At 38.7% G+C, this 24,894-nt stretch overlaps 1 protein-coding gene across 1 annotated transcript; it reads left to right on the top strand.

Annotated features, from left to right (window-relative positions):
- Positions 1-1,348: 1,348 nt before the first annotated feature.
- On the top strand, positions 1,349-19,281 carry LOC137257505 (sodium- and chloride-dependent glycine transporter 2-like). The gene is made up of 14 exons (XM_067794834.1): positions 1,349-1,559; positions 5,922-6,053; positions 7,344-7,553; positions 8,402-8,528; positions 9,494-9,626; positions 10,417-10,551; positions 11,806-11,909; positions 12,591-12,715; positions 15,666-15,778; positions 16,257-16,385; positions 16,751-16,850; positions 17,908-18,008; positions 18,307-18,474; positions 19,171-19,281. Exons 1-14 carry the CDS (start codon positions 1,349-1,351, stop codon positions 19,279-19,281), a joined length of 1,899 nt encoding a protein of 632 aa, XP_067650935.1.
- The last annotated feature ends 5,613 nt before the right edge of the window (positions 19,282-24,894 follow it).

Below are 24,894 nucleotides of genomic sequence, written 5' to 3'. Positions count from 1 at the left end.
ATGTACCATATGTTGCAATAATTATTTTTTATTAAATTTTACTGCAACATGGAACTAAACAATGAATCCAAGACTTAGAGTTCACATGTTTAGCGTTATTTTACCTCCATTAAGCTCAAAATCTAGGGAATTCGCATTTGTTCATTTATTGGTATACGTTCACAGCTGTCATGACAATGGCGCTTATGCTTATGGCCACGATACACGGCAATATTTGCCAAACGATTTTCTTAATTAAAAATATTTGCCCAAATGTAGTTTATAACAAGAATGATACGCAATATCTTGGAAGAAGTATGCAGTCTGAGTCCTCCGTCAAAACACAGAAAGCACTATGCTATAGATATACACGCATTTTCAATGCTTTGTACATGAATAGTTCACATTGTTCTGTAAATTCACTGCAAACTGCCCTGCCACAAATACTGCTACAGGTATTCCATAAGTCCCGATGTAATTATTTTAATGGTATCTGGGGTCTCAGCCCTATAGACAATTGGTTTTGATAATTTTATTCTTTTTCTGGGCATATATGTTGTGGAAATATGTTCTGTTCAGCTAAAGACGAAGAAAGAGAATTTTTAGAATTATATTCTTTTTCTGGGCATGTGTTGCATTGTGGAAATATGTTTGAAATTAACTCACTTTCATGTGGAGTATTCTGTTCAGCTAAAGATGAAGAATGAGAATTGTGAGATTTTTTTTCTTTTTCCGGGCATATATGTCGTGGAAATATGTTTGGAATTAGCTCACTATCAAGTGGAGTATTCTGTTTTTGGACTTAGCTCACTATCAAGTGGAGTATTCTGTTCAGCTAAAGATGTGATCTCACGCTGCGTTTTGTCGTAATGACTTTTGTATTTTTGTGCTTTTCAGTCGCATACAAGTCGTATCTATCGAGATTCTCACGTATGACTCGCCAACGTGGAGTCGTCAAGTGAAGACAAAGATCTAGCCCTAATGTCAGTCTTCCGATCACAGTCACTAAACAATTTTAAAAAAGCCTAAATCGATGGGGCAGCTGACACATATCCCAGCGATATGACTGATCGAGAGCTTGCAACTTATAGTGGAGATTAGAACAAATTTGCTCTCCTACAATGCGGTGGCAGCTAGCTGTATGCAATTTCAAGACATTACGATTTGGGGAGTCACACATTGCAACCGTGTTCCAAGCTCCAAGGTATTACTTGATAAGCAACGCCAGCTGTGGACACGAAAAGGTATAGTTTATGACAACATGTATATTTGAATATATATTTCTGCATATGTGGAATACATGCATTTGTGATAAGGAGGGGTGGGATCAACGTCATAAAGCGGTAAAACGGAACAGGAGGCACAGACAATGGATGTTCTCTGCAAGGATGAAGAGAAAGTTCCAGAGATGGTTCCAATGGTCAACAGAAACCAAACGCAACAGGTGAACCGTGGAGAAGAGGAACAAAAGAGGGGACAGTGGGGCTCACAAGTCGAGTACCTGTTGTCGGTTGTTGGGTTTAGTGTTGGTTTTTCAAACGTGCTACGATTCCCGTATATCTGTAGTAGAAATGGCGGAGGTACGTATGATACTCTAGATACACGTTCACAACTATGCACACGATCATAGTTGAGTGAATGAGCGTACTAGACATGCGAACACTTGTAAACTGTGGTTGTTCGGATTCGGTCTTAATTTCAAACACTGCCACAAATTTTCAGAAATTCATTCCTATATATTTTCATCACCTTTTAGCATGTTACACACTATGGATGTTTTGGCTGATATTTGGGACTGGTTATTTTTCACCGACATTAAAGTCCTTTAGTCAAATTTCTGCGCGAGAGAGTTTTACGCCGCATGTAGCAATCTTAGAGAGACATCACAGCAGAGAACACCGGAAACTGGTTCCACAAATTGTACCCACATGGCAAAACGAACCCGGGCCTCCAGCGTGACGAGCGAACACGTAACTACGACTCCATATACTTGCGATCTAGATATATTCGAGTAACTCATCGGGCATCAATCTTGAGGGTCCGACAACCACGTCTGATTCTGTTTTACCGTTTGGTAACATACTTATCAATATTCTACAACGAGCATTTGGAATTGCATTCACGGTAGCCTGTCTCACAGTCCCTGAACCACGTTATTTTCCCTAGGGCCTAGCCTCCCTCCTTAAATAAAGCAAGTCTACATTTCCGTTAGTCTGAATCTCTGGTCTTCCTCGGTCTCCTTTTCAATTTATATGGGTGAGTTTGTTACTATCAAAATTATATATATTCAGAGACTACATATTAGTCAGCATTCACAGGCACGTAGTGCATACTCTACAGACGTGATAAGAGCTGATCATGTGATGTGTAACTGCAGAGTGTTGTTTTGCAAACGTGATAAGAGCTGATCATGTGATGTGTAACTGCAGAGTGTTGTTTTGCAAACGTGATAAGAGCTGATCATGTGATGTGTAACTGCAGAGTGTTGTTTTGCAAACGTGATAAGAGCTGATCATGTGATGTGTAACTGCAGAGTGTTGTTTTGCAAACGTGATAAGAGCTGATCATGTGATGTGTAACTGCAGAGTGTTGTTTTGCAAACGTGATAAGAGCTGATCATGTGATGTGTAACTACAGAGTGTTGTTTTGCAAACGTGATAAGAGCTGATCATGTGATGTGTAACTGCAGAGTGTTGTTTTGCAAACGTGATAAGAGCTGATCATGTGATGTGTAACTGCAGAGTGTTGTTTTGCAAACGTGATAAGAGCTGATCATGTGATGTGTAACTGCAGAACTAACACTTGACATTTCACGTTTAAATGTTTAAAGTTTCATTTTGTTATACCACCGGTATTGTATATTTAATGGGTAATGTCTAGATTTTATCGGTATATTGATATTTACTTCAGTATACCTAGCAATAATATATATTAATGACTGGCACATGATCCTGTTTCACGACGATTGTGAAATAGATCTATGGAAGCAACTGCAGTAATAAAGAAGGAACAGATTCTAGACGTTATTAAAGCAAGACAAAGACTATTTGTATTAAATCATTTTAGTAATGTTCACTGGACTAAATGACCAGAGACTCTAAGTTGAAAAAAATGATGCTGACTACTTCCTGGAACTAAGAACTACTAGAGCTGATGATATTAGAGAAGAGGAGTTGTTTATTTGCAAACTGTATATCAATTACAACATGAGTGATTTAACTAGTTCTTTTCCTCTTTGTGTGTGTCTCATAATACAAAAAAATGTCATCAATTTACATTACTGATATCAAACAGCCTGGGCGTCATTAGTGTTTAAAGATAAAGATTTCATTGTGCAGAAAGATAAATACCCCTGCTCATTCATATACAGTTGGCTGCTAGCGACGTAAAACTGCTCGAATAGCTTGGAAATTCTCCTGACATGAATCCTATTGAATAAGTACAGGATGCTATTGGGAACAAAACTGCGAAGGATATACCAACATCCACCAAAGACCTCTGGGAGTCAATAAAGAAACAGTCGTCGCTCACGAAAGGCACCCTCCAACCATACTACAACAGGAATAAGAGTATTGCAGTATTGCATGACAACAGGAATAGGAGTATTGCAGTATTGCATGACAACAGGAATAGGAGTATTGCAGTATTGCATGACAACAGGAATAGGAGTATTGCAGTATTGCATGACAACAGGAATAGGAGTATTGCAGTATTGCATGACAACAGGAATAGGAGTATTGCAGTATTGCATGACAAGGGTGGAAGAACTTGGTACTATTGAAGCAACCTGATGAACTGTCTGAAACTATGCGTCAGTTATGTTCTTGTTTAATACCAGCTATACTTTGAAACAAATCACGATTACTGAAGTTAACAGGCGTGTTGTTTAAGAGTTTGCGCTGTGCTAGCTTGTCTGTCTGTTTGCCTGGTCATAATAACCGTATTTGTTAGAGGGAACGTTCCAAAAATACGGAGTACATAAAGCCGGGCGGGGACAACTTAGGAATGGCTTGACACACAGAAGGGAGCAAGCTACAAAGACATATTTTATATCATTGGAAAGATGTCGAGGAGATGAACACGAAAAGTTCATGTGCCAGTGTGTTCACGGGTTGATAAGCTCTGGAAATTGGCTCTGAAAATGCGTTTCTGCAGACATTTCTGGCAGAAATTTTTTCCTGCAGAAATTTCTGGCAGAAATTTTTTCCTGCAGAAATTTCTGGTAGAATTTTTTATTTCACTACCAGAATTATCTTAATTGAATAAAATTACAGACTGTCTTTAAAATTTGGATACCTTGTTATGGACTTTCTTCAGATGATGTGTTCTTGATAGTACAATCATAGTCACAAAACTATCTAGACAAATACCATTCTGTGTAAATACAGTTAAAAGGCCAAATATTTGGAGGAGTGTGTATTAGACCGTCCTTTCACTTGTATCAGATAATTTATGACACATGAACTTATGATCTGAATTGTTGGGCTTGGGGTGTTTTTGCGTCGGAATACGAATATCTGATTCATCAGCAGGAAACTGAAAACAGACAGTATGTACACTTCTGTGGGTGTAAAGTATCCTCATGATATTTTGCATGTATTTGTAAACTTCAGGTAATAAAAAAGGATGATGATGATGTTAATACCTCTAAGACCGGTATGAGGAATTTGAACAATTGATATCATTATGCCATTAGATGTTTTGGTTCAGTTCTGTGTTAGACGAATTCCATACACTATGTACTTCTTGGCAAAGAGGTCAGATGAGGCAGACTTTATCAATCATCACCCGTTCGCTTACGCTTACCTCTGTTTTTAGTACTTAATGCCTCCTGTCTATTTGCTTCATGGCTGCGCTGTTTGTTGTTTTTAGTTCCCACCTGGCCTGATCCAATTATCTTGTTATTCTTATCCTTGTTATTCAAGTACATGATGTTTGTCACGCATTCAATAATTCTAATCACTTGGTTGTTGTCACTGTTGGCTTGAACATGGTGTAAGAACCTACACAGAAACGTTGCTATATGCAGTTAACACGAAGTTATTATTAATATAACCCGATACCACGTGTGCGTGTCTTACATTCTTAACGTAAGTTGGAATGAAAGTCTTGCGCCGTGCTTGAGGATTAAGTTACCAATACATAGGTGATGGTTAAAAAGACCTGAGGAGTAACATATTACTGTCAGCCGTCTCATTGGGGGACGGACAAAATCCCATTCAAGAATAACTAATGTGATACAATATTTCGTTTATATTTGTTATTGCTACCCTTTTTTCACAAAGACCCCAGTGAGTGAATTATCATCTCATCATGACAGAAGCTAGTGAGATAAGTTGATTGGCGTGTTTTCGTAACAAAGGCCAGTGGTTGAAATGTTAAATTGCATAAATGTGTCTGTGATGATGACACTTTATATCAGTGTTCCAGTGTACCGCCGTCATATTATCAGTTACATGTTTTTCAAAGAGGAATAGAAAGACTTATGTTAGTCACTCGTGGATTCGTACAAAATACAGTGTTAAACTGTTTGAAAATATTCCAATCATTATGATTCACCCATCCATTTCTAAGCATATACAATAGAAGAAGTTGTTATCCATAAATATTATATATTGAAATGTTGGGTTTTGTACATACAGAACTTGAAACTGACAATCTGAGTTTGCACCCAGTTCCGTCCGACCCAGTCATCCGGGAAAAATGGAGGTAGTTTGGTTGCAGCCCACAGACGTAATAACATGTCATGTGTACAGGAATCGCACCTGCCTGTCTGTGTAATTCCATAATGTGACAGAAACAGACCCCAGGTACACGAGCCATAAATCAATGTAGTTTGTTTGTGGTGTATAGCCTGACATGTGTTAAGTTGGTCAATGATTGAAGTTGAGTATTGCATTTGCACAGGCGTTTAGGGTAACCCGATTACCATTATATTTCAGGTGCATTTCTCATCCCTTACATCGCCTGTCTGACGTTGTGTGGCTTGCCTCTCTTTTATCTTGAAGTAGCCATTGGTCAGTTTTCTGGAAAGGGTGCAGTCCATGTGTGGAGCGTCTGTCCACTTGTAAAAGGTTTGCTTCTTATTTTGCCTGTATGACACTTGATGACACCACATGCACACAACTACTTTAAAAAGCCATTTCCCAGTGTGTCATCAATCTTACACCCCAGTGAGGTGGTTTTGGTTCTCGGTGGTCCATCGCCTGTGTTCAATGTTAATATATGTCATATCGAGTTGCCTTTTTTAGAATTGGAAAGGACTAGAATTTAATTATGTGATACGTTTTTTTATGTTTCACTGCCCCCTGTGACACCTATTTACAGTATATACTTATTTTGTTATCGTCACTATATGGCTGAACCGAAATATTAAAACGTAAAATTTTTACCCACTCACTCCTACTCATAAAACTTACAAGTTATCTGATCAAAAATATGCCCTTTATGACGTTTCACTTTAAACTTTAAACTAGTTATATACTGTTTAAAAAAGTAGGGGATAATGAACTTTCAATCTGGATAGGAAGTGTGAACGTTAACAAACGTTTCAAGGACAGACATCTTATGAACGCATCAACATTTCCCTCTATTACCACCCCTAAATACAACGCATGATATGCACGTGCACAAGGCAATAGCCCCAAACACGTGCATAGCGTCCCATTCTTGACTTTGACGTTTTTCAAAAATGTCGAGAAATCACTAAGAACATTAATTATGACACTCATCTTGCATCACACATTTGTAAGTCTTTGTTTCTAGTCGTTTGTTTTAAAATGAAAATCGTATACAAATTACATGTCATACACCAATCATCTTTCAAAAGCGATTACATTCCAAATAACTATGGTTGTGCAAATGGTGATGCACTCTCAAAACATTCAATAATATCATATCAACATCGACTGACTCCGATAAATCTCCTAAATATTTTTAATCATAAATAGAAAAATGAAGATCCCCTACTTTTTGAAGAGTATATACTGTGTTATTGCCAGTGCTAATAGTGTGTTTCAGGATTAGATTGTGCCCTCTGTCTGTCTGTGTGAGAGAGAGAGAGAAAGAGAGAGAGGGGGGGGGGGGGAGAGGAGAGGACGGGGAGGAGAGGACCATGTCCCATTAGTCATACCCCCAGTAGTCATATGAGGGATTAATTAAAACATTGAGCACATTGTTCAAGAATACGTTTACCTATCTTTACTATATATGCCAGCGGCTGAAGGGATAGTGTATATCCAGCTAGGGCCCATGTAGGTAGTAGGACACCATAAGTCCCCATGGTCCCTGGTAAGGTGATCTACCTCCAGCTGTTGGCTATATATCAATGTCTTCATTTGCACACTTTACTATATATGCTTAAGGTCTTGGAGTCGGCATGCTCATCATGTCTGGTGGAACAGCCCTTTACCATACGATGAACTGCGCCTGGTCCGTGTACTATATAGTCTTTGCCTGTAGAACCACGCTGCCGTGGTCACACTGTAACAACCACTGGAACACCAACACCTGTGTTAAAGGTGTTCATGCACTGGAAGAACAGTTTGCTCAAGGTAGAACATGGCGGCAGACTTGTCCACAATGCACTGGAATGAATGCATCACAACTGTAAATGCAGTTGTGTCATTACACCGACAGTACCTGTTCGAACAGATCTGTGAACTGGTTTCATGAAATACATAAAGGTGACTGTCGAAATTAATGTTGGTTAATGTATAGTTGAATGTATATCTGTCACAACACGAGTGACCTGTGGACGGGCATCACCTGGCTTAACGGTAAATGAACGGCTACACACGAGGCCCAGTGATCCCTGTAGCGTAGACCCCGAACTGTCATTGACAGCATTGGTACTTGACATCAAGTTTCATACAAAAAGTTTTTCTACATGTTTATTTAGGGCTATTTTTTCAAGTTACTTTTTATGCAGTTTTGTTAATCATAGTTTCTTTTTTCCGTATTGTTGTTTTTTTCAAAATAGAGAAAATTGATGGTTGAAAAGAAGCGGACACTTCTAGTGAAGATCCACGTATTCAGCAACCAAAGCTTGTCGTAAGAGACGACTAACGTGATCGTGTGGTCTGGTTCGCTGACTTGGTTGACACGTCATTGTATCCAAGCGCAGCTGATCGATACTCATGATGTTGATCATCTGGTCCAGACTCGATTAATTTACAGACCACCGTCATTTAGCTGGAATATTGCTGTGTGTACAACAAAACCAAAATGATGCGCTTCTTTTGAAGATACGCTCCGCTGACACTATGCTCCTCGCTGTGGATGAATTGGTTTTACAGGAACAAATTGGCATGCCTATTTGTGACTGTCCCTTTCATAACAACAAATATCAAACGTTGAATTAATATAATCCCGAAACGAAAATCCCACTGAGTAACAAGTATGTTTTTTTCAATTCCCGCAGGTAACATCACAGAAACGAATGGAACCTTTGTCAATTTGATACTCGTCGGACACAACGCCACAGCTCTTAACAATAGCTGGGAGACAAAGAGAACCTTATATCATACAGCAGCCGAAGAATTCTGGAAGTATGTACATTTATAATCATATCTATTCAGTTTGATTAGAGTAAAATGTAATATGATTACAAGAATTCTGGAAGTATGTACATTTATAATCATATCTATTCAGTTTGATTAGAGTAAAATGTAATATGATTACAAGAATTCTGGAAGTATGTACATTTATAATCATATCTATTCAGTTTGATTAGAGTAAAATGTAATATGATTACAAGAATTCTGGAAGTATGTACATTTATAATCATATCTATTCAGTTTGATTAGAGTAAAATGTAATATGATTACAAGTCATACTGTGTGTAGTAGTGATTATTAACCATTGTACTTTTCTTAGTAAATAACGTCTTCTGCGTAATCATCCTTAGTTGTTACAAGAGAAAAACATATATATTTGAAATCAGTCTTCAGAATCGTTATTCGTTTGCCATCAATTCAGAATGGAGTTGGGGCAGTGGGTTAGCCTAGTGGTTAAAGCGTTCGCTCGTCACGCCGAAGACCCGCGTTCGATTCCCCACACGGGTACAATGTGTGAAGCCCATTTTCTGGTGTCCCCCGCCGTGATATTGCTGGGATATTGCTAAAAGAGGCGTAAAACTAAACTCACTCACTCACTCACTCAGCATGGAGTTACTGGTTAGAACAGTAGTTCAGTAAAATAAGAGGTCTGTCTCTGTGACATGTTTTACTAGTAACCTAATGCAGTAGATCATCGGACACAAGACCGGTCACTGGTGATTCAGAGAATATGTACAAAGAAATTAAACTTCTAATAATTTAACCTGGATCAGACAATCCCTGGTATAGTGAGCAGCAATCCTCTCAATTGGGATACATTGACATGTGTCAACCAAGTCGGCGAATTTGGCCATACGATCCCGTCAGTCGTCTCTTACGCCAAGAATGGGTTTGTGAAGACCCATTCTAACTTTGATCTTCACGAGTGGGTCATTTTTTGATTGTTATGTCTTCAGACACAACGTCCTCAGCGTCAGTCCGGGGCTAGAGCAACTGGGAAACATCAAATGGGAGCTAGTTCTGTGTCTGTTTGTTTCATGGTTTCTCATATTTGCATGTCTCGTCAAGGGTGTCAGGTCTGTAGGGAAGGTAAGGAAACATGTTTCGTTTATAACACTGAATACGATAGTATGTTGATATTCAAATGAAAACAAAAATAAGCTATGTTTCCATCACGGCTGCACATACAAAAACCTTTCTTCTTCTGATAATATGTTGCACATGTATATGTATGTTAGGCTACTGATATCCTTCAAACATGACATTTCAAACAAAATATTCAGATACTAACGTGGACATTATCCGTGGAATAGTTTCCCCAAATCGAATTATGTCCGTTGATCCTCAGCAGAAAACACAAGGCATAAAATCAATTGAAGACTTGCCTCTATAAAATATACGTAGGTATGAATAAAGACGAGGGGGCTTCACCACAGGATTCAGTTATAAATCAGTGATCTATGAATAGATGACAATGTTACGGATGGGATCTCAAACCAACACAGAATCCATTTCTCAAAGATATTGAACATTGATTGATTATTGCAGTTTGTTGTATGGCTGGGTAGCCGACCTGAAGTTTGCAGACTGGAGTTAAATCAAGCTTAGCTGTGTCTGCACGTGGAACTAAGTGACTTTCCTGTGTCAACATGTGTAGGGTCACAAATTAAAAAAGGCAATTAAACATGGTTTAATGACGATGACATATTGTCTGGCAAGTATAACATTTGCATTTGTTTAATAACCATCCAGATCAAGCATCAAGCAGAGAGACAGTCTTGACAGATTGTGCCAGGACCATCCTCCACAGCTGGGGATGCTATTTTGTCTCTAAGGAACGTATGTGAATTTGAGATGACCTATGGTTACTGTGTTTTAGGTTGTGTACGTGACCGCGACGCTGCCATATGTTCTTCTCTTCATCCTGCTTGTCCGTGGCCTGACCTTACCCGGAGGAACAGATGGAGCTCTGTTCTACATTACCCCTAATTTCAAGAAATTATCAAAAATACAGGTGTCTATATCCGTCTACGAAATATGATTATATGACTAAGTGAGTGAGTTTAGTTTTACTCCACACTCAGCACTACTCCAGCTATATGGCGACATTAAGTGACTTACGATTTGTCAGAATAATGCATAAATGTGTTATCCCGATGTATATACTATTTGCCAACAGCGTTTTATAAAAAGTGAGCGAGTGAGTCAAAAGTTAAAGCCACTTCGGCAATATTTCAGCCATATACAATGTAGTAAAGAGAACGAATTTAGTAAATGTGATTAGTATCTGTCACGAAGGAGAGTAAAACATCAGTTTTCAGATCACATAATTCGACTGATAATTGTAATTCTTAAAGATCCCAAAGTGAAACTTTGCAGATTCTGATACCTTTCGGTATGCACTTACCGAAACAAATCATCCAAAATGCCAAATCGACCTATAAAGTTGAAAAAACGCAATGAAAAAAGCCCGATTCACTAAGTTTCCCCCAGAGCTGGTTGGAAAAGTGGATTCAACAGCTTTGCTGCGCTGCGCCGCGCTCTGAACAGGTTCGCGGAGCTTCAAACAGGTTACCTGCCCTCAGTATGAGGTCGTGGTCAGAAGTCTAATCTTAGTTGTGTACACAAACAAGACATAATCTACTGGTTACATAAAAAGCATGTTCATTGTCATAAGCAGACTCTGTCACACAGAAAACTCAAAGTCTGGTTTATTGACACCTGTATGTCTGCTTGCCTAACTGCTAATGACAATGTGCAATGCACAACTTCAATCATTGACCACATGCAATTTGAAATTAAGACCTATCGGGTTTATAAGCCATAAACAAAGAGCCCGCTAAGCCAATCAAACGGTTTCGTTACAACTGAGTGCACACTCACCGGCTCTGACTGGGTTCGATATCCCGGCTGCTTTGTTTCGAGGGAGGTAAACCCAAGTACAAAATATTGCACTTTTGATTTGCGATTATATGCTTATAATTTTGTTTATTCTTAATCAGCAATGCATTGTATATATTATGAATAAGTGATGACTGTGTTTTGATTATGTTTGATTTTGTTTTGTTGCATGTGACCTTTAAATAATTTTCTCATTACAAATCGATGTTACATTTATCGATATTTTATCACACATCATTTTAAAACACTGGCTATCAACGCTTGATCATAGGGACGTTCTATAAGATCATATAAGACAAACGTTTTTAAGATCATTAAATAGACGATTCTGGAGAGACGATTCGTGTTACCGACTATTTTCTTGCAGGTATGGATCGAGGCATGTGTACAGGTATTCTTCTCTCTTGGGCCAGCTTGGGGAGGAATTATCACACTGTCTAGCTTTAACAAATTTAATAGCAACTGTCAAAGGTAGAGTAAAATATCAAAATGTACATATCCCTACCCATTTTTGTCCAGTATATATTACACTTCCTTTCTTTTCATCCTAGTGAAAAGTGTGTGTTGTGATAATGGATTTGGATGTAAATTGCATTCAGACAATTGCTTATTGTAGATCAATAAGGGTGCGATGGTACCGTACTGATATGGGTACTCATCTCCAACATAGAACATTTCTTGTGGAATTCCATGGTTCTGCTACGACCGTAACGTACTGTTAAGTAATATTCCAACAATGTCACGGCCAGGACACCAGAGTTTGGCACCATACATTTTGATGATGTACAAGTATCTTTGAAAAACAATTCTTGTTGAAATATTGTACGTGTCTGAATTGGTCACATTGAACTACATGTACGTCAAAAACAAAACCTAAAGAAACATTGATAATTATGACGCGTATGTTTGGGATTTTTATCGTATATTTGTTATCATTTTAAAATGTATTCTTCCACACAAATATCATATACACAATCATTTATGAGAAATTCAGGAGGAAGCAGTTATCTCTCAATCAATCTCTTTTCCTGTTATTCACTGTTAACTTTCTATTACAGTTCGATACAACAGTTCATGTGAGACTACATCCTCTATTTAGTGACCTAACAAGACCACCAATGTGTTACATATTAAACGGATGTTTTTCGATAGGAATGCAGTCATCTGTACTTGCGTTGGTGCAGGCACAAGCTTGTTTGCCGGTGCAGTAGTCTTTTCCGTTCTTGGCTTCATGGCACATGATGCAGGTGTCCCCATCGCAGATGTTGTGTCCTCAGGTATTTGTTACATTTACGGGCATAGAAGGATGATTTCTTTTGCCAGTTGTTAATTTGCCATTACTAATCTTCTGAAACAGATTATTAGGAGACTTAGTTTCCGATCCTGCAGTAATAGAGGTGTGGGGTGGCGGTGGGGTGGGGGTGAGGGTGAGGGTGAGGGTGAGGGTTCTTCTGAATGAAATCACTGGCACTGCGATGAACGTTTAAATAATATCGACTATTGCCCTTAATTACATGAAATATTTTAGATGAATTAGGAACGGAATAATCAACTCTAAATTACAACATGAGGTACGCATGTTTTTAGTCTCATTATCTCCTACGTAGTACTTAATAATCCCTACGTAGTACGTAATATCTCCTACGTAGGACTTAACATCTCCTACGTAAGACTTAATATCACCTACGTAGGACTTAATATCACCTACGTAGGACTTAATATCTCCTACGTAGGACTTAATATCACCTACGTAGGTCTTAATATCACGTAGGACTTAATATCACCACGTAGGACTTAATATCACCTACGTAGGACTTAAAATCTCCTACGTAGGACTTAATATCACCTACGTAGGACTTAATATCTCCTACGTAGGACTTAATATCTCCTACGTAGGACTTAATGTCACCTACGTAGGACTTAACATCTCCTACGTAGGACTTAACATCACCTACGTAGGACTTAATATCACCTACGTAGGACTTAATATCTCCTACGTAGGACTTAATATCTCCTACGTAGGACTTAATATCACCTACGTAGGACTTAATATCTCCTACGTAGGACTTAATATCTCCTACGTAGGACTTAATATCACCTACGTAGGACTTAATATCTCCTACGTAGGACTTAATATCACCTACGTAGGACTTAATATCACCTACGTAGGACTTAATATCACCTACGTAGGACTTAATATCACCTACGTAGGACTTAATATCTCCTACGTAGGACTTAATATCTCCTACGTAGGACTTAATATCACCTACGTAGGACTTAATATCTCCTATGTAGGACTTAATATCTCCTACGTAGGACTTAATATCTCCTACGTAGGACTTAATATCTCCTACGTAGGACTTAATATCACCTACGTAGGACTTAATATCACCTACGTAGGACTTAATATCTCCTACGTAGGACTTAATATCTCCTACGTAGGACTTAATATCACCTACACAGGAATTAGTATCCCCTGCAGAAGATTATGGATATATGTTAATATGCATTAATCTAAAATGGTCGAGTTAAATCCCCAGACACGCAAACAATCTCCGGAGTCATAGTGTTTCATTCACTTTTAGAATCTACAGTTATGTGTTTCATTTACCATTAGAGTCTACTATCATGTGTTTCAGTTACTGTAAGAGTCTACTGTTTTCCTCACCATTAGACTCATGTGTTCAACTAATTGTTGCCCATTACTGTCATGTGTTGGACCAACTGTTGTACTTTACTGACTGGCGTTCAGGTTGCTCTACTGTTACGCGTTGCAATTAGTTCATTGTTATATGTTGCACTTTACTGTTATGTGTTGGATATTTCAGAGGTCGTTGCACATGAGTCATAATCTGCCTGCACAGACGTGGTTTAGACTATCGGTGGCAACCTATGCGTACATATTCCCTTATTCTTATACAAACAACTATAACGACAATTTATTGTCTTTTTGAATTTCATATTGATTTACGCCACACTTTTCCAGCCCAGACATGTCAACGTGTAAACAATCACGAGAAAACAAACCGCGAACGAGTGTTGTATCAACTCCAACCTGGCCCCATCTAAAGACAAGCAAAAACTTACGAAGGACGTGTTAAAACCAGAATCTCCTAGGAGATAATGTTAAATATGTAGAATATATTAAGTCCTACGTATGTCCTACGTAGGAGATACTAAGTCCTATGTAGGAGATAGTGTGTCCTACATGGGAGATACTAAGTCCTACATAGGAAATACTATGTAGGATACTACATTGGAGATCTTCAAAAGGCATTTAGAAGTTGGTGAGGTAATACAAGACATTATTATGGATGACAACTTCTTTAATTCTATTAATTCCCTAAACCTGAGCCTGCACCCATCCGAGTCAACATTCCATACCAAGGCACGATAAGTCATCAAATCAGTCGACTCCTCTGAATAATGGCCAGTGTTGATGTGACCTTTTATTCTGATACGACATTGAAAAACATCCTTAGAGCAAATGGAAGAGGTGGCAGTGATCAAACCAACCCCAACCCCAGAGGCTGCATCTACAAGATAAACTGTGATTGCGGCAGCAGCTACATAGGTGAAACCTGCAGACCATTCAACATCAGACTCAAAGAGCACAAAACTTCAGAAAGAAAATTAGATCTGAAATAGGCCCTCTCTGAACACATCGTCAACTATTCAAACCACTCCATCGACTGGAAAAACACCGAGATCCTGGCTTCCAACATCAGTGGTTGGCGGAGAAGGAAGCTTTGGGAAGCAATCAACATCAGAAGATTAGAACCTCAGATCAATAGAGATCAAGGCGTGTACCTACCCTCTGCCTGGTGTGTCAATAAGGACTCATAGACTCTCAATTTATCAGCTGTGTAAACAACCATGTACTGTTAAAACATTCCTCCTTTTCATCTCCCCTCTGTGATTGTACATACCTAACTACATTTATGTGCTTGTATATAAATCGTACCTCTCTGGCTTCATGTATACCTATATATATTCTGCAATGTTACCTATGCTCATTATCCACCTGACGAAGGGGCAAGAATTAGCCTTAAAACGTCGTGTTAAAAGAATTAAAGAAGTTGTCATCCATAATAGTGTCTTCTATTACGTCGAGTTAATGAGACTAAAACAAATGTTCACGGTGGCTGTACTAAGCTTCCATAAAAGGATTCTGTCACTTTTAATTGTACTTTAATTCATTATTTACCATCTGTGAATCTATTCCAGGCCCAGGTCTAGGATTTGTTATTTATCCAGAAGCACTGGCTCAACTTCCTCTTCCCCAGATATGGAGTTTTGTCTTCTTTATAATGCTTATTCTCTTAATCCTGGATTCTCTGGTGAGAATATTACAAGACAATCTTTCCATTTCGACATACAAACATCTGTAAAAAACAACACTGCACTATATCATTTCACTCAAACAGCACAATGTGTCTTTACAATGCTTGTTCTCTTAATCCTGGATTCTCTGGTGGGGACAATATTTGCACATCTATAATGACATATAAGAAGTACAAACATCTGTAAAAACACAGCACCGAATTATATAATTTGACTCAGCACAATTTGTCTTCTTTATAAAGCTTCTTCTCTTAATCCTGGATTTCCTGGTGAGATACAATTTGCGATAACGTTAAAAGACAATATTTGCACATCCATATAAATATATAAGAAATTCATACATGTGAAAAAGCCTAAACTCTATAACTATATCATTTGACTCAACCGCACAATACTAACATGCCTCGTGTTATTCCATAGGTCTTGCGATCTTGCAGTGGAAACTTTAACTTTAATAAGTATTTTTCTGCACAGATGTCTATGGTTGAAACTGTGATATCTGCCATCATAGATGAATACCCCGTGCTTTTGAAATGGAGATTAACTGTAAATGGTGTGTTTTGTGTCTCAAGTTTTCTACTGGGCGTCATATTCACCACTGAGGTAATGCAGTACATATAGATAAACAAGATCATTTAACCGAGATGAGCTTAGCAAATCATGGAGAGATAACAGGTTGCATTATGTCCACATAATGCGGTCTCTTGTATGGCGATCTACTTGCAGCTGGCAATCTACATTCCGTTTAAGGGGATTGTTTTTGCATTGTATTGTCTTTCATAGTTCAGATATTTTAGATGTTCAAACTAGTTTTACAATTATATCTCTAATATTCTAGCTGTTGTTACTGTCCTTCGCTTTTAATAACTTACCTTTGCTTATTGTGAAATATAAACTTGTTTCTGTCAGGATATGGCTGAAACACTGCAGATGTGATTTAATATTTTAACTTACTCCATATTTTGCAGGGTGGAATGTACGTTTTCACGATCTGTGACTGGTACTTCATCGCGATATTCTTCATCTTTGGTGGTTTTCTGGAGTGTACAATTCTGGGATGGGTTTATGGTAAACAGTCTATTCTGGGTCTATTCTTCTGCAAGATAAACCAACACACCTTTTTGGCACTTGTTCAGAGCATGTCATCGGGTTCACTGTGTCTATCAGTGAGCTTTCTCATTTAATGATTTCATCTGAAACATACCACCCCATTGAGTCGACAAATCCACCTCGATAAGCTTTGTAATTGTCACGAAAGCAGAACGAAGCATTTTTAACATATCGGCATATCGGAATTTTGTTAAATGTAGGTTAACGGGCAGTTCAGTGAACCGAAAGATACGTTTTTGTTCCCCCGCACCGCGTTTTGATGGTCATATTATTTTGGGCTCTATCCGTCCGTGCAAATTCGTCTTTTCCAGAGCAGAACATAAAATCCGTTCAATATTTCTTCACCAAACGTATCACTGGTGGTGAACTTGTGCTTTTTGGTAGTTTTGGATTTCGGAATATAATAATTTTTTGTGTGTTTCCACGATACTTTGACCTCGACTGAAAATGGTAGGACGTTTTTCCGGAACAGAACTTTTAAACTGGTCATTGTTTGTTGACCAGGCGTGGTACATAGATATGACAGGTTGTAGGTTGAGATTTCAGAATTTTACATTTGTTTGCGTTTCCATGGCAAAACATAATTATTCATTGTTTCTTCACCAAACGTGATACATTTATAGGTCTGTTGATGATATACTGTACAATACTGTTTTACAGACAATGTAGGCAAAAACTCTTGACTTGCTTTATTATGTATTTACTTAAGCTTGCAGAGAGCGTTAGGCAATAATCGAAAATGTGATTCAGGGCCTGTCAGACAGACTAGAGAACGTCAATGTGGAGTCAGGCAATACACATTTACACTGTAAGGCGGTTGCTGGTCGGACCAGACGTGTACACTTTCAGAAACACAAAGATTCATCACTGATATATCAATGGTTAATTCACATGGTCCATTGTTTCCGTAGCTACATGGCCTTTTCAGTATACGAATGGCCAGAACTGGTGATTATGTTGCTTTTATGTGTTATAGCTACAATGCAACATAATCTTGATTGTCTTATACCTTCAGGAGTGGATCGTGTGAGTGAGAACATTGAACTGATGACAGGAAAACCTGCTCCATTGTTCTTCAAGGTCGCATGGCGCTTTATCACGCCCACAATTCTCCTGGTAAGAGACATTTTTTTCTTGTTTGTTCTTTTTGTTTGTTTGTTTTATTCAAACCTTTCGAACTTTATTTGCCTTGATAATGACCACATTGTTTGGCCTTTCAGACAATATCCATTGTCACTCTTGCTCGGTACAACCTTCTATCATCGAGAGTTGAACCTTTGATAACAACGCGTCATCCATCCTTCCTTGCATTTTCAGACAATATCCATTGTCACTCTTGTTCAGTACAAACTTCAATCATCGAGAGTTGAACCTTTGAGAACAACGCGTCATCCATCATTCCTTCCATTTTCAGACAATATCCATTGTCACTCTTGTTCAGTACAAACTGCCAACATACGACAGTTATGTTTATCCTGACTATGCTGCGACTATTGGCTGGTGCCTAGCAACCATTCCATGCGTCCCTTTGGTAGTGATGATGTTTACAGCAATTTTCAGAAAGGAGGGAAGCTTTCTACAGGTGATTTGATTCTTCATTAAATATGCAATCTCTATTATTAGTGATAATTATTCATTATCTAAGGTTTTTGGTCATGCTGAGTTCGTTCAACCCTGAAAAAAATCAGTTCACTACACTCTGGTGTTCGACAAACCGTGATTGAGAGATTACGGTTTAAGTAAACGCATTCACATATCTTGCTTACATTATTTCTAGTGAGGCAGCAACACATTTATTGTACCTCAGCCGGTAATGTCTGATCTGATATATTTAGAAGTTCAAGGGGTAAGGAAGGGTTACAAAATATGGGTGAACAACTTCGATATTACAGTGAGAGCGACGTTTTGGTGCTTAAGGATGCTCTTACGTGATAACGGTATTAGAACCTACACGGAAAACGTGGCTCTCAGTGTAAGCTATTTAGTTGCTTCATAGCAGTGTTAGAACCTACACCAAAACGTAACTAGCAACGTAATGAAGATATTCTTCATCTGTGTATTATCCTTTGTTTATGCCTGATTAATGTTCAGAAAAATGTCTCCTTTCTATGGAATATATCGTACTAAAATTGAGGGGATACGGACTTACGTTGTGAAAATGTTTTCCTTTAACTGGAACCTATGCTTTGAATGCTTTAGCACAGAGAACATATCATTTGACATTAGTACTTCAAAGTTGGTGTTAACTGAAGGTGATTGTAAAATTATTCCTTTCCAGAGAGTCAGGATGTCCCTGCAGCCTGACAGTTCCTGGGGTCCACGTCATATCAGAGATTGTATGACAACTGAATTAAGAAACCAAATCTCGTTTGAAACGTGCGATGCTTGAATGTTCGCTGTATGCTGTGATCACTAGACCAAGCAGATGACTAGGGACAAAATGGCAATAGTGAAAACACATAGTGATGAAAGACATGGTACTATCTTGATAATTATACAGAGTTTTAGTCCTTTGATTACCAGTGTCCCGTTTCACAAAGTTCTCGTAAGCTTGGCATCTCGTAAGTTTCCTCGTAGCATCACTTTCTCCTATGCCATAACACTGGAGACAGGTTGCCATGTCTCCATCTGGCCACTGCAGGGTCAATGCTCCGTTGTCCAGAACAGCCTTATCTCTAAGATTATAACCTTAGACCTTCACTAAGGTTAGCTTCCCGTTGCATGAAACAACCTTAACTAAGGTTAACCTTAAGTTGAGGTTGATAATTAAAGTTGGTCTGACCCAACATTAGCGTTTCTAAGGTTGGGAAGGGAATATGGCAGCTGCTTTTATTTTACGCAACGAGATTGAGAGAAGTTTGAGGAAGCAGAGAGTGTACAGAGACGGAACGAGTCAACTGGAAATGCTGAATTCATGTGGTAACTACGGACACTGTCATTACTCCTGCGCTGAAGAGTTAAGCCTTAGTTAAGGGTACGGCTAAGGTTGGGATCTGAGTTAAAGTTGCCCTAAGGTTGTTCGTTGCAATGGGTGTATCTTTTTGTTAAGGTGATTGTAACTCTAACCTTAGTGTTTAAGGTTTATCTTAGCTACGGATGTTTTGGACAATGGAACACTGGACAGTTGGGTAGCGCAGTGGTTATAGCGATCGCTCATCACGCCGAAGACCCGGGTTTGATTGCCCACATGGGTACAGTATGTGAAGCCCAAATCTGGTGTCCCCCACCATTATATTGCTTTAAATATCGCTAAAACGCGACATAGATCTAACTTCACTCTTCCAGGGTCTGACCTGAATAATCTCCCGTTTTCTACGTAAAATGACATGTCAGTCTACCATAACTAGTATCAGTTCTAGACAGTTCTCCTGTTGCATGCTCACTAATCTACCACTAGTCACCTAAACAGCAAAATATCTGCCTGGATCCACCATCTCATTTTTTCCATATCCATTGTCAACAACTGACAATGGAAGTTTCGAGCCACACGTCTTATCCGCCATTTATGCTATCATCCTAGTCACCCTTGTCTAGGATGTTAACACAAAAGGAACAGCCCAATCTCTCCTTTCTAGGGCATGCTGGTCGGAGACCCTCTACATACATACTACTAAATTTGTTAGGATAACTTTTTTATCACAAAGACTGGCACACGGACTTTTCATGTATGTCAGTTGAAAATAAAATATAAAATATGGGATCAGTACAGGCTATAACATTTTAATTTGGTCTCATAGCGTTTCGTTGTTATTTTATGACAATATCACATTAGTATAAAACATGTTCCTTTGGCATTTTTTTTATTCTCATTTGATACGGTATGTTAAACTGCAGCACAATAAGTAATGTTTCTGCCCTCTGTTCATGAACATTATCGGCGGTGAGGTAGCCCAGTGGTGATAGCGTTCGTTCATCACATCGAAGACCCAGGTTCGATTCTTTACAACTGACGATGGCAATCATTTTGGGTAAACAGAAAAACGTCGCTGTGTTTTGAAAGACCACTCTTCATTGTGTTCAACAAGAGGGCAGAACTAAGTTTTGTTGTAATATGTGTTATATGTGGGTTTACACTTTATCAGTAAGGATTCTTGCATTCCAGGGATAGAGGTGGGTAGATGGCTGACGTCGTGTGCTGAAGATTAGGAGAGAGAGAGAGAGAGAAAGGAAAGAGAGAGAGTCAGAATGTATCATCCGAGGTATAACATATTTTACATTTGACCACTTTCCAAGGGGATTGTGTTTTCAAAGGATAATTGGGGCGGTGGGGTAGCCTAGTGATTAAAGTCTTCGCTCGTCTCCCCGAAGACCCATGTACGTAAAATCTGTGAAGCCGGTTGTGATATTGCTGGAATATTGAGGCATCGTGAAACTAAACTCACTCACTAACTCAAAGAATAATATTATTACACCGTAAGTATTTACATATGGACAATTTGTTATTGGCTCGAATTACAATTTATTATTCGCTTTCTTTTCATCTTTGTTTCATCTTTGTTCGATGTTCAGTGTTCAGTGTATGTATGGTGTTCTTTTTTTACTATGGTTATTTGAATTATCATTGTGCCATGTGTATAATTTGTACTGTATGGCATGTATCTTTTCACAGGACCACAAAAAGGTCCCTAACATTTGCATGCTTAAATGTGTTAATCCAGTGTCTTATAACTGAGTATTTTCTCTAAGTGTAGCGCATGTTGGTGATGATTTCATCACCACACGTGACCAGATGTACTTGCTTCGAAAATACTGAAAAAAATCTAATTCCTCACGTCATTTGTGTAGTCACAGTATATGCAAAGCTTGAAGAGAAGGCGCATTAAGATCTCTCGTGTAACGTATTGAACTATCAGCCGAGTATGTTAATATCCCCTAGAATATCTTCAATCAGCTCTTGTATTCGCTTGAATGTCATCCACAAGGGTTCAATATAGACCCAAAACGTTATAAACAAATCGGTGCTGGACTTCTAATTTTTTTTTCAAATAAATTCTTATATATAAATAGGCGTTGATTAGCCTGGCCGACGCCATGTGGCTTGAATATTGCAGAGTGCGGCGTAAAACTAAACTCACTCACTTAGAATAATCCTACATACAAGTGCAGAAGCACTTGTTACATGTGGATTCACAACCCGACATCCATCACACAACAGTTAATAAACTGTTTAATTTTAACAGAGTAAGTATGTTTTGCATGAGGTACATGATAAGTGAGCAAGTATAAATGAGAACACGTAAAATGTCTTACGTCAAGATAAAATCGTTCTCCATGTCTCCGCAAGATACGCTATATATCAACACATTAATCCATTAAATAAAATTTGAGGCACAAAGTACTTTGATCACACTATCCCGACATGGCATGTTCAATTTAAATTTCAATCACTCGAACGAGGCATATATTTCATTCACTGCCGACATGGCATATTCCGTGTAAGTTTTATTCAACGCCGACGTGGCATATTCAATTTAAATTTCATTCATTGCCGACATGGAATATTAAATTTGAATTTCGCTCACTACCGCCGCCAAGATGGGAACTGAATAATCTATGATCATCTATCTTGAAAAAGACAACACGCCAAACGTCAATTCAGTAACTCCCCTTTACTATCAACGTACCCCATCATAAACATACGCAATGGAAAGTTATGTCACTTGTCAGTGTTAATCACTGACAATCTCCAGTTTACAAGATGAAAATTTAGGAACGATGTTTATGAAAGGATAAATATTCTCTTCTTGGAAGATATCAGATTCTCATAACAATTTTTCCTCAACGACATGCTGCAAAACGTCAGACAACTGGTATCAGCGCCATTGTCTCCTGTGTGATATGCTTCAAAACGTTGACGACTAGTATCAGCGCCATTGTCTCCTGTCTGATACGTTTCAAAACGTCGAAGAGCTCGTATGGTCGCTTATCTGTTGCCGTGTGATTTTCTTTAACGACTGTCAAATTCTAGCAATTAGCAGTTCTGCTTGTAACAATCATAGCACGTGGTTTTCATCGGAAGCATCGTAAATAACCAGACTTATACCGTACTGCATAATTACCGAGATGCGCATATAAAATCTATATATCAGCACAGCTGCCTACATGCTGACAACCAAATAACTTTATGGGAGACAATGTCTCTGTTTAGACTGATCTTCGGTTTCAGTAGAGAATATAATCAAGTGAAGATTCCATCAGTCGATTTATAAATGCGTGACTTTGAAATCGAAGTGACGAAGTGAGTTATGAAAACATACAGTTAAATTTTGTACACTAAAATTGTGTGTATTTCTTTCTTTGTTGTTTGACAATATTCCAGCTATGTGAGTTTGGTCTGTAAATAATCGAGTGCCAACCAGACAAATTTAGGTGACAGCTATCAGCTTGACCACTCGATCTCGTTAGTCACCTCTTACAAGAAGCAACGAATTCATCGCTGAATATGATCGTAAAATATGACATTACTGACCATTTCCAACTCGTAGTGCCGACAGCTGGTTTCGAACCAGCATCCCTTCGATTAATGGCTTGTCGGTTTTATCCACTAGACTACGAAGGGTCGGTATGAACCGTATGATCCTCGCAAGAAGGGTAGCGCTGGCAACGCACGTGCAGGGCACGGGTAACGAGTGGAGCACGTGCATTTTGGGCGTGCAAGGCGGGGCGTCGGCTGCCAGGCTCATCCCAGTTGATTTCATCAGTGAATACCAAATATTGAAATTTTGAAATTATATCTAAAGTTTGTCTTGGGTCGGTTTACAAGTTCCCTTTGAAAATGCCCTCGGGTCATGTTATATCCTACACAAAGTCGATGGCGACACACTTCTTGCTCTTGAACATCTGAGTGCGGCGTAAAACTAAACTCACTCACTCACTCTGGAAAAATCTACTCCCAGTGACGTTTTCATGAAAGTCAATGAAAACTTGAAATTGACTTTTTGGTTCGATGTATTTGTTGTTCAATGTCACACGTGACATTATTCAGATGAAAACTAAAATCATTCCATAATTGCTGTGAAAATTTGCGGTCCATTCGGACCATATGGGAAGAATGTGTTTTGATTCACTATCACTTGGTGGGAGAAGACTAGATGACCGTTTGCTGTCTCACCAGTTGAACACACCACAATGACGTGGCAGCTATGTTCCTGAATATAAAGGCAGAATAAGGAATGGGGAATCGCATCTGATGAAACGTGTATCATCACCCCCCATGCCAACTGTAAACGTTCACAGAAGAACATTATTTATCACCCCACATGTATTTCACTGGACATATTGGAGGTGTGATGTCTACTAGGTTTTGTACAATGCCCTATATGACGTCACAATGCTGAGACAGTCATCAGTTACATGACTCACCCTGCTATGGCATAAAGAAATCCGATGACACTGCCATGACGTCATAAACTTGATGAAGTCAGCATGCTGTGACATCGCAGCACTGTATGTCTGACTGCAGTAACGTGTTCAGAGATGTACATGTCCATTGGAAACTAATGACGATTGGTCATTTATGAAAAGAATCAGAAAGAAAAGAAAACGTATCCTGTGTCACTTGACCAACTCATGTTGACATAGTAGATATCAGTAGACACTTAAACTTGGCTGAGATTCTCTATGTATCACAAACATAACAGTCCAGGCAGAACGAAAACATACTGATTGAAATTATAAGCTAAACAACGAGTCCTAATGGACCTAATCTCTGAGAATCGAACCTGCCATCGATTTCAAACAACTAAATATCGATCGATTATCAGCAAATACCGTAGAAGTAGCTTTGAGCAAACATACCGAAGACAGTCCAAAAGAAAGGGATATATTTCGATATAATAGACGACACTATTTTCACATCGATTATCGATTATCGATCATTTTTGCCATCCCGTCTGAGTTGTAAACCCATCAGACAGCACTGTGGGATTTGAGGACACCCGGTGCTCTAAAGACGTGCATCACGTTCTGATTTGGTTTTCTGTCCGTTGTATTCCTTGATTGT

Source organism: Haliotis asinina, chromosome 12 (genome assembly GCF_037392515.1).
Source record: "Haliotis asinina isolate JCU_RB_2024 chromosome 12, JCU_Hal_asi_v2, whole genome shotgun sequence".
NCBI lineage: Eukaryota > Metazoa > Mollusca > Gastropoda > Lepetellida > Haliotidae > Haliotis > Haliotis asinina.
Note: the sequence above shows the minus strand (reverse complement) of the source record. Positions and strands in the feature narration are given on the sequence as shown.

Coding starts and splice junctions, on each gene's coding strand:
- LOC137257505 (XM_067794834.1), top strand. CDS start 1,349: ATGGATGTTCTCTGCAAGGATGAAGAGAAAGTTCCAGAGATGGTTCCA. Junction 15,779..16,256: donor TCTTAATCCTGGATTCTCTG/GTGAGAATATTA, acceptor TTTTCTGCACAG/ATGTCTATGGTTGAAACTGT. Junction 18,009..18,306: donor TCACGCCCACAATTCTCCTG/GTAAGAGACATT, acceptor TTCCATTTTCAG/ACAATATCCATTGTCACTCT.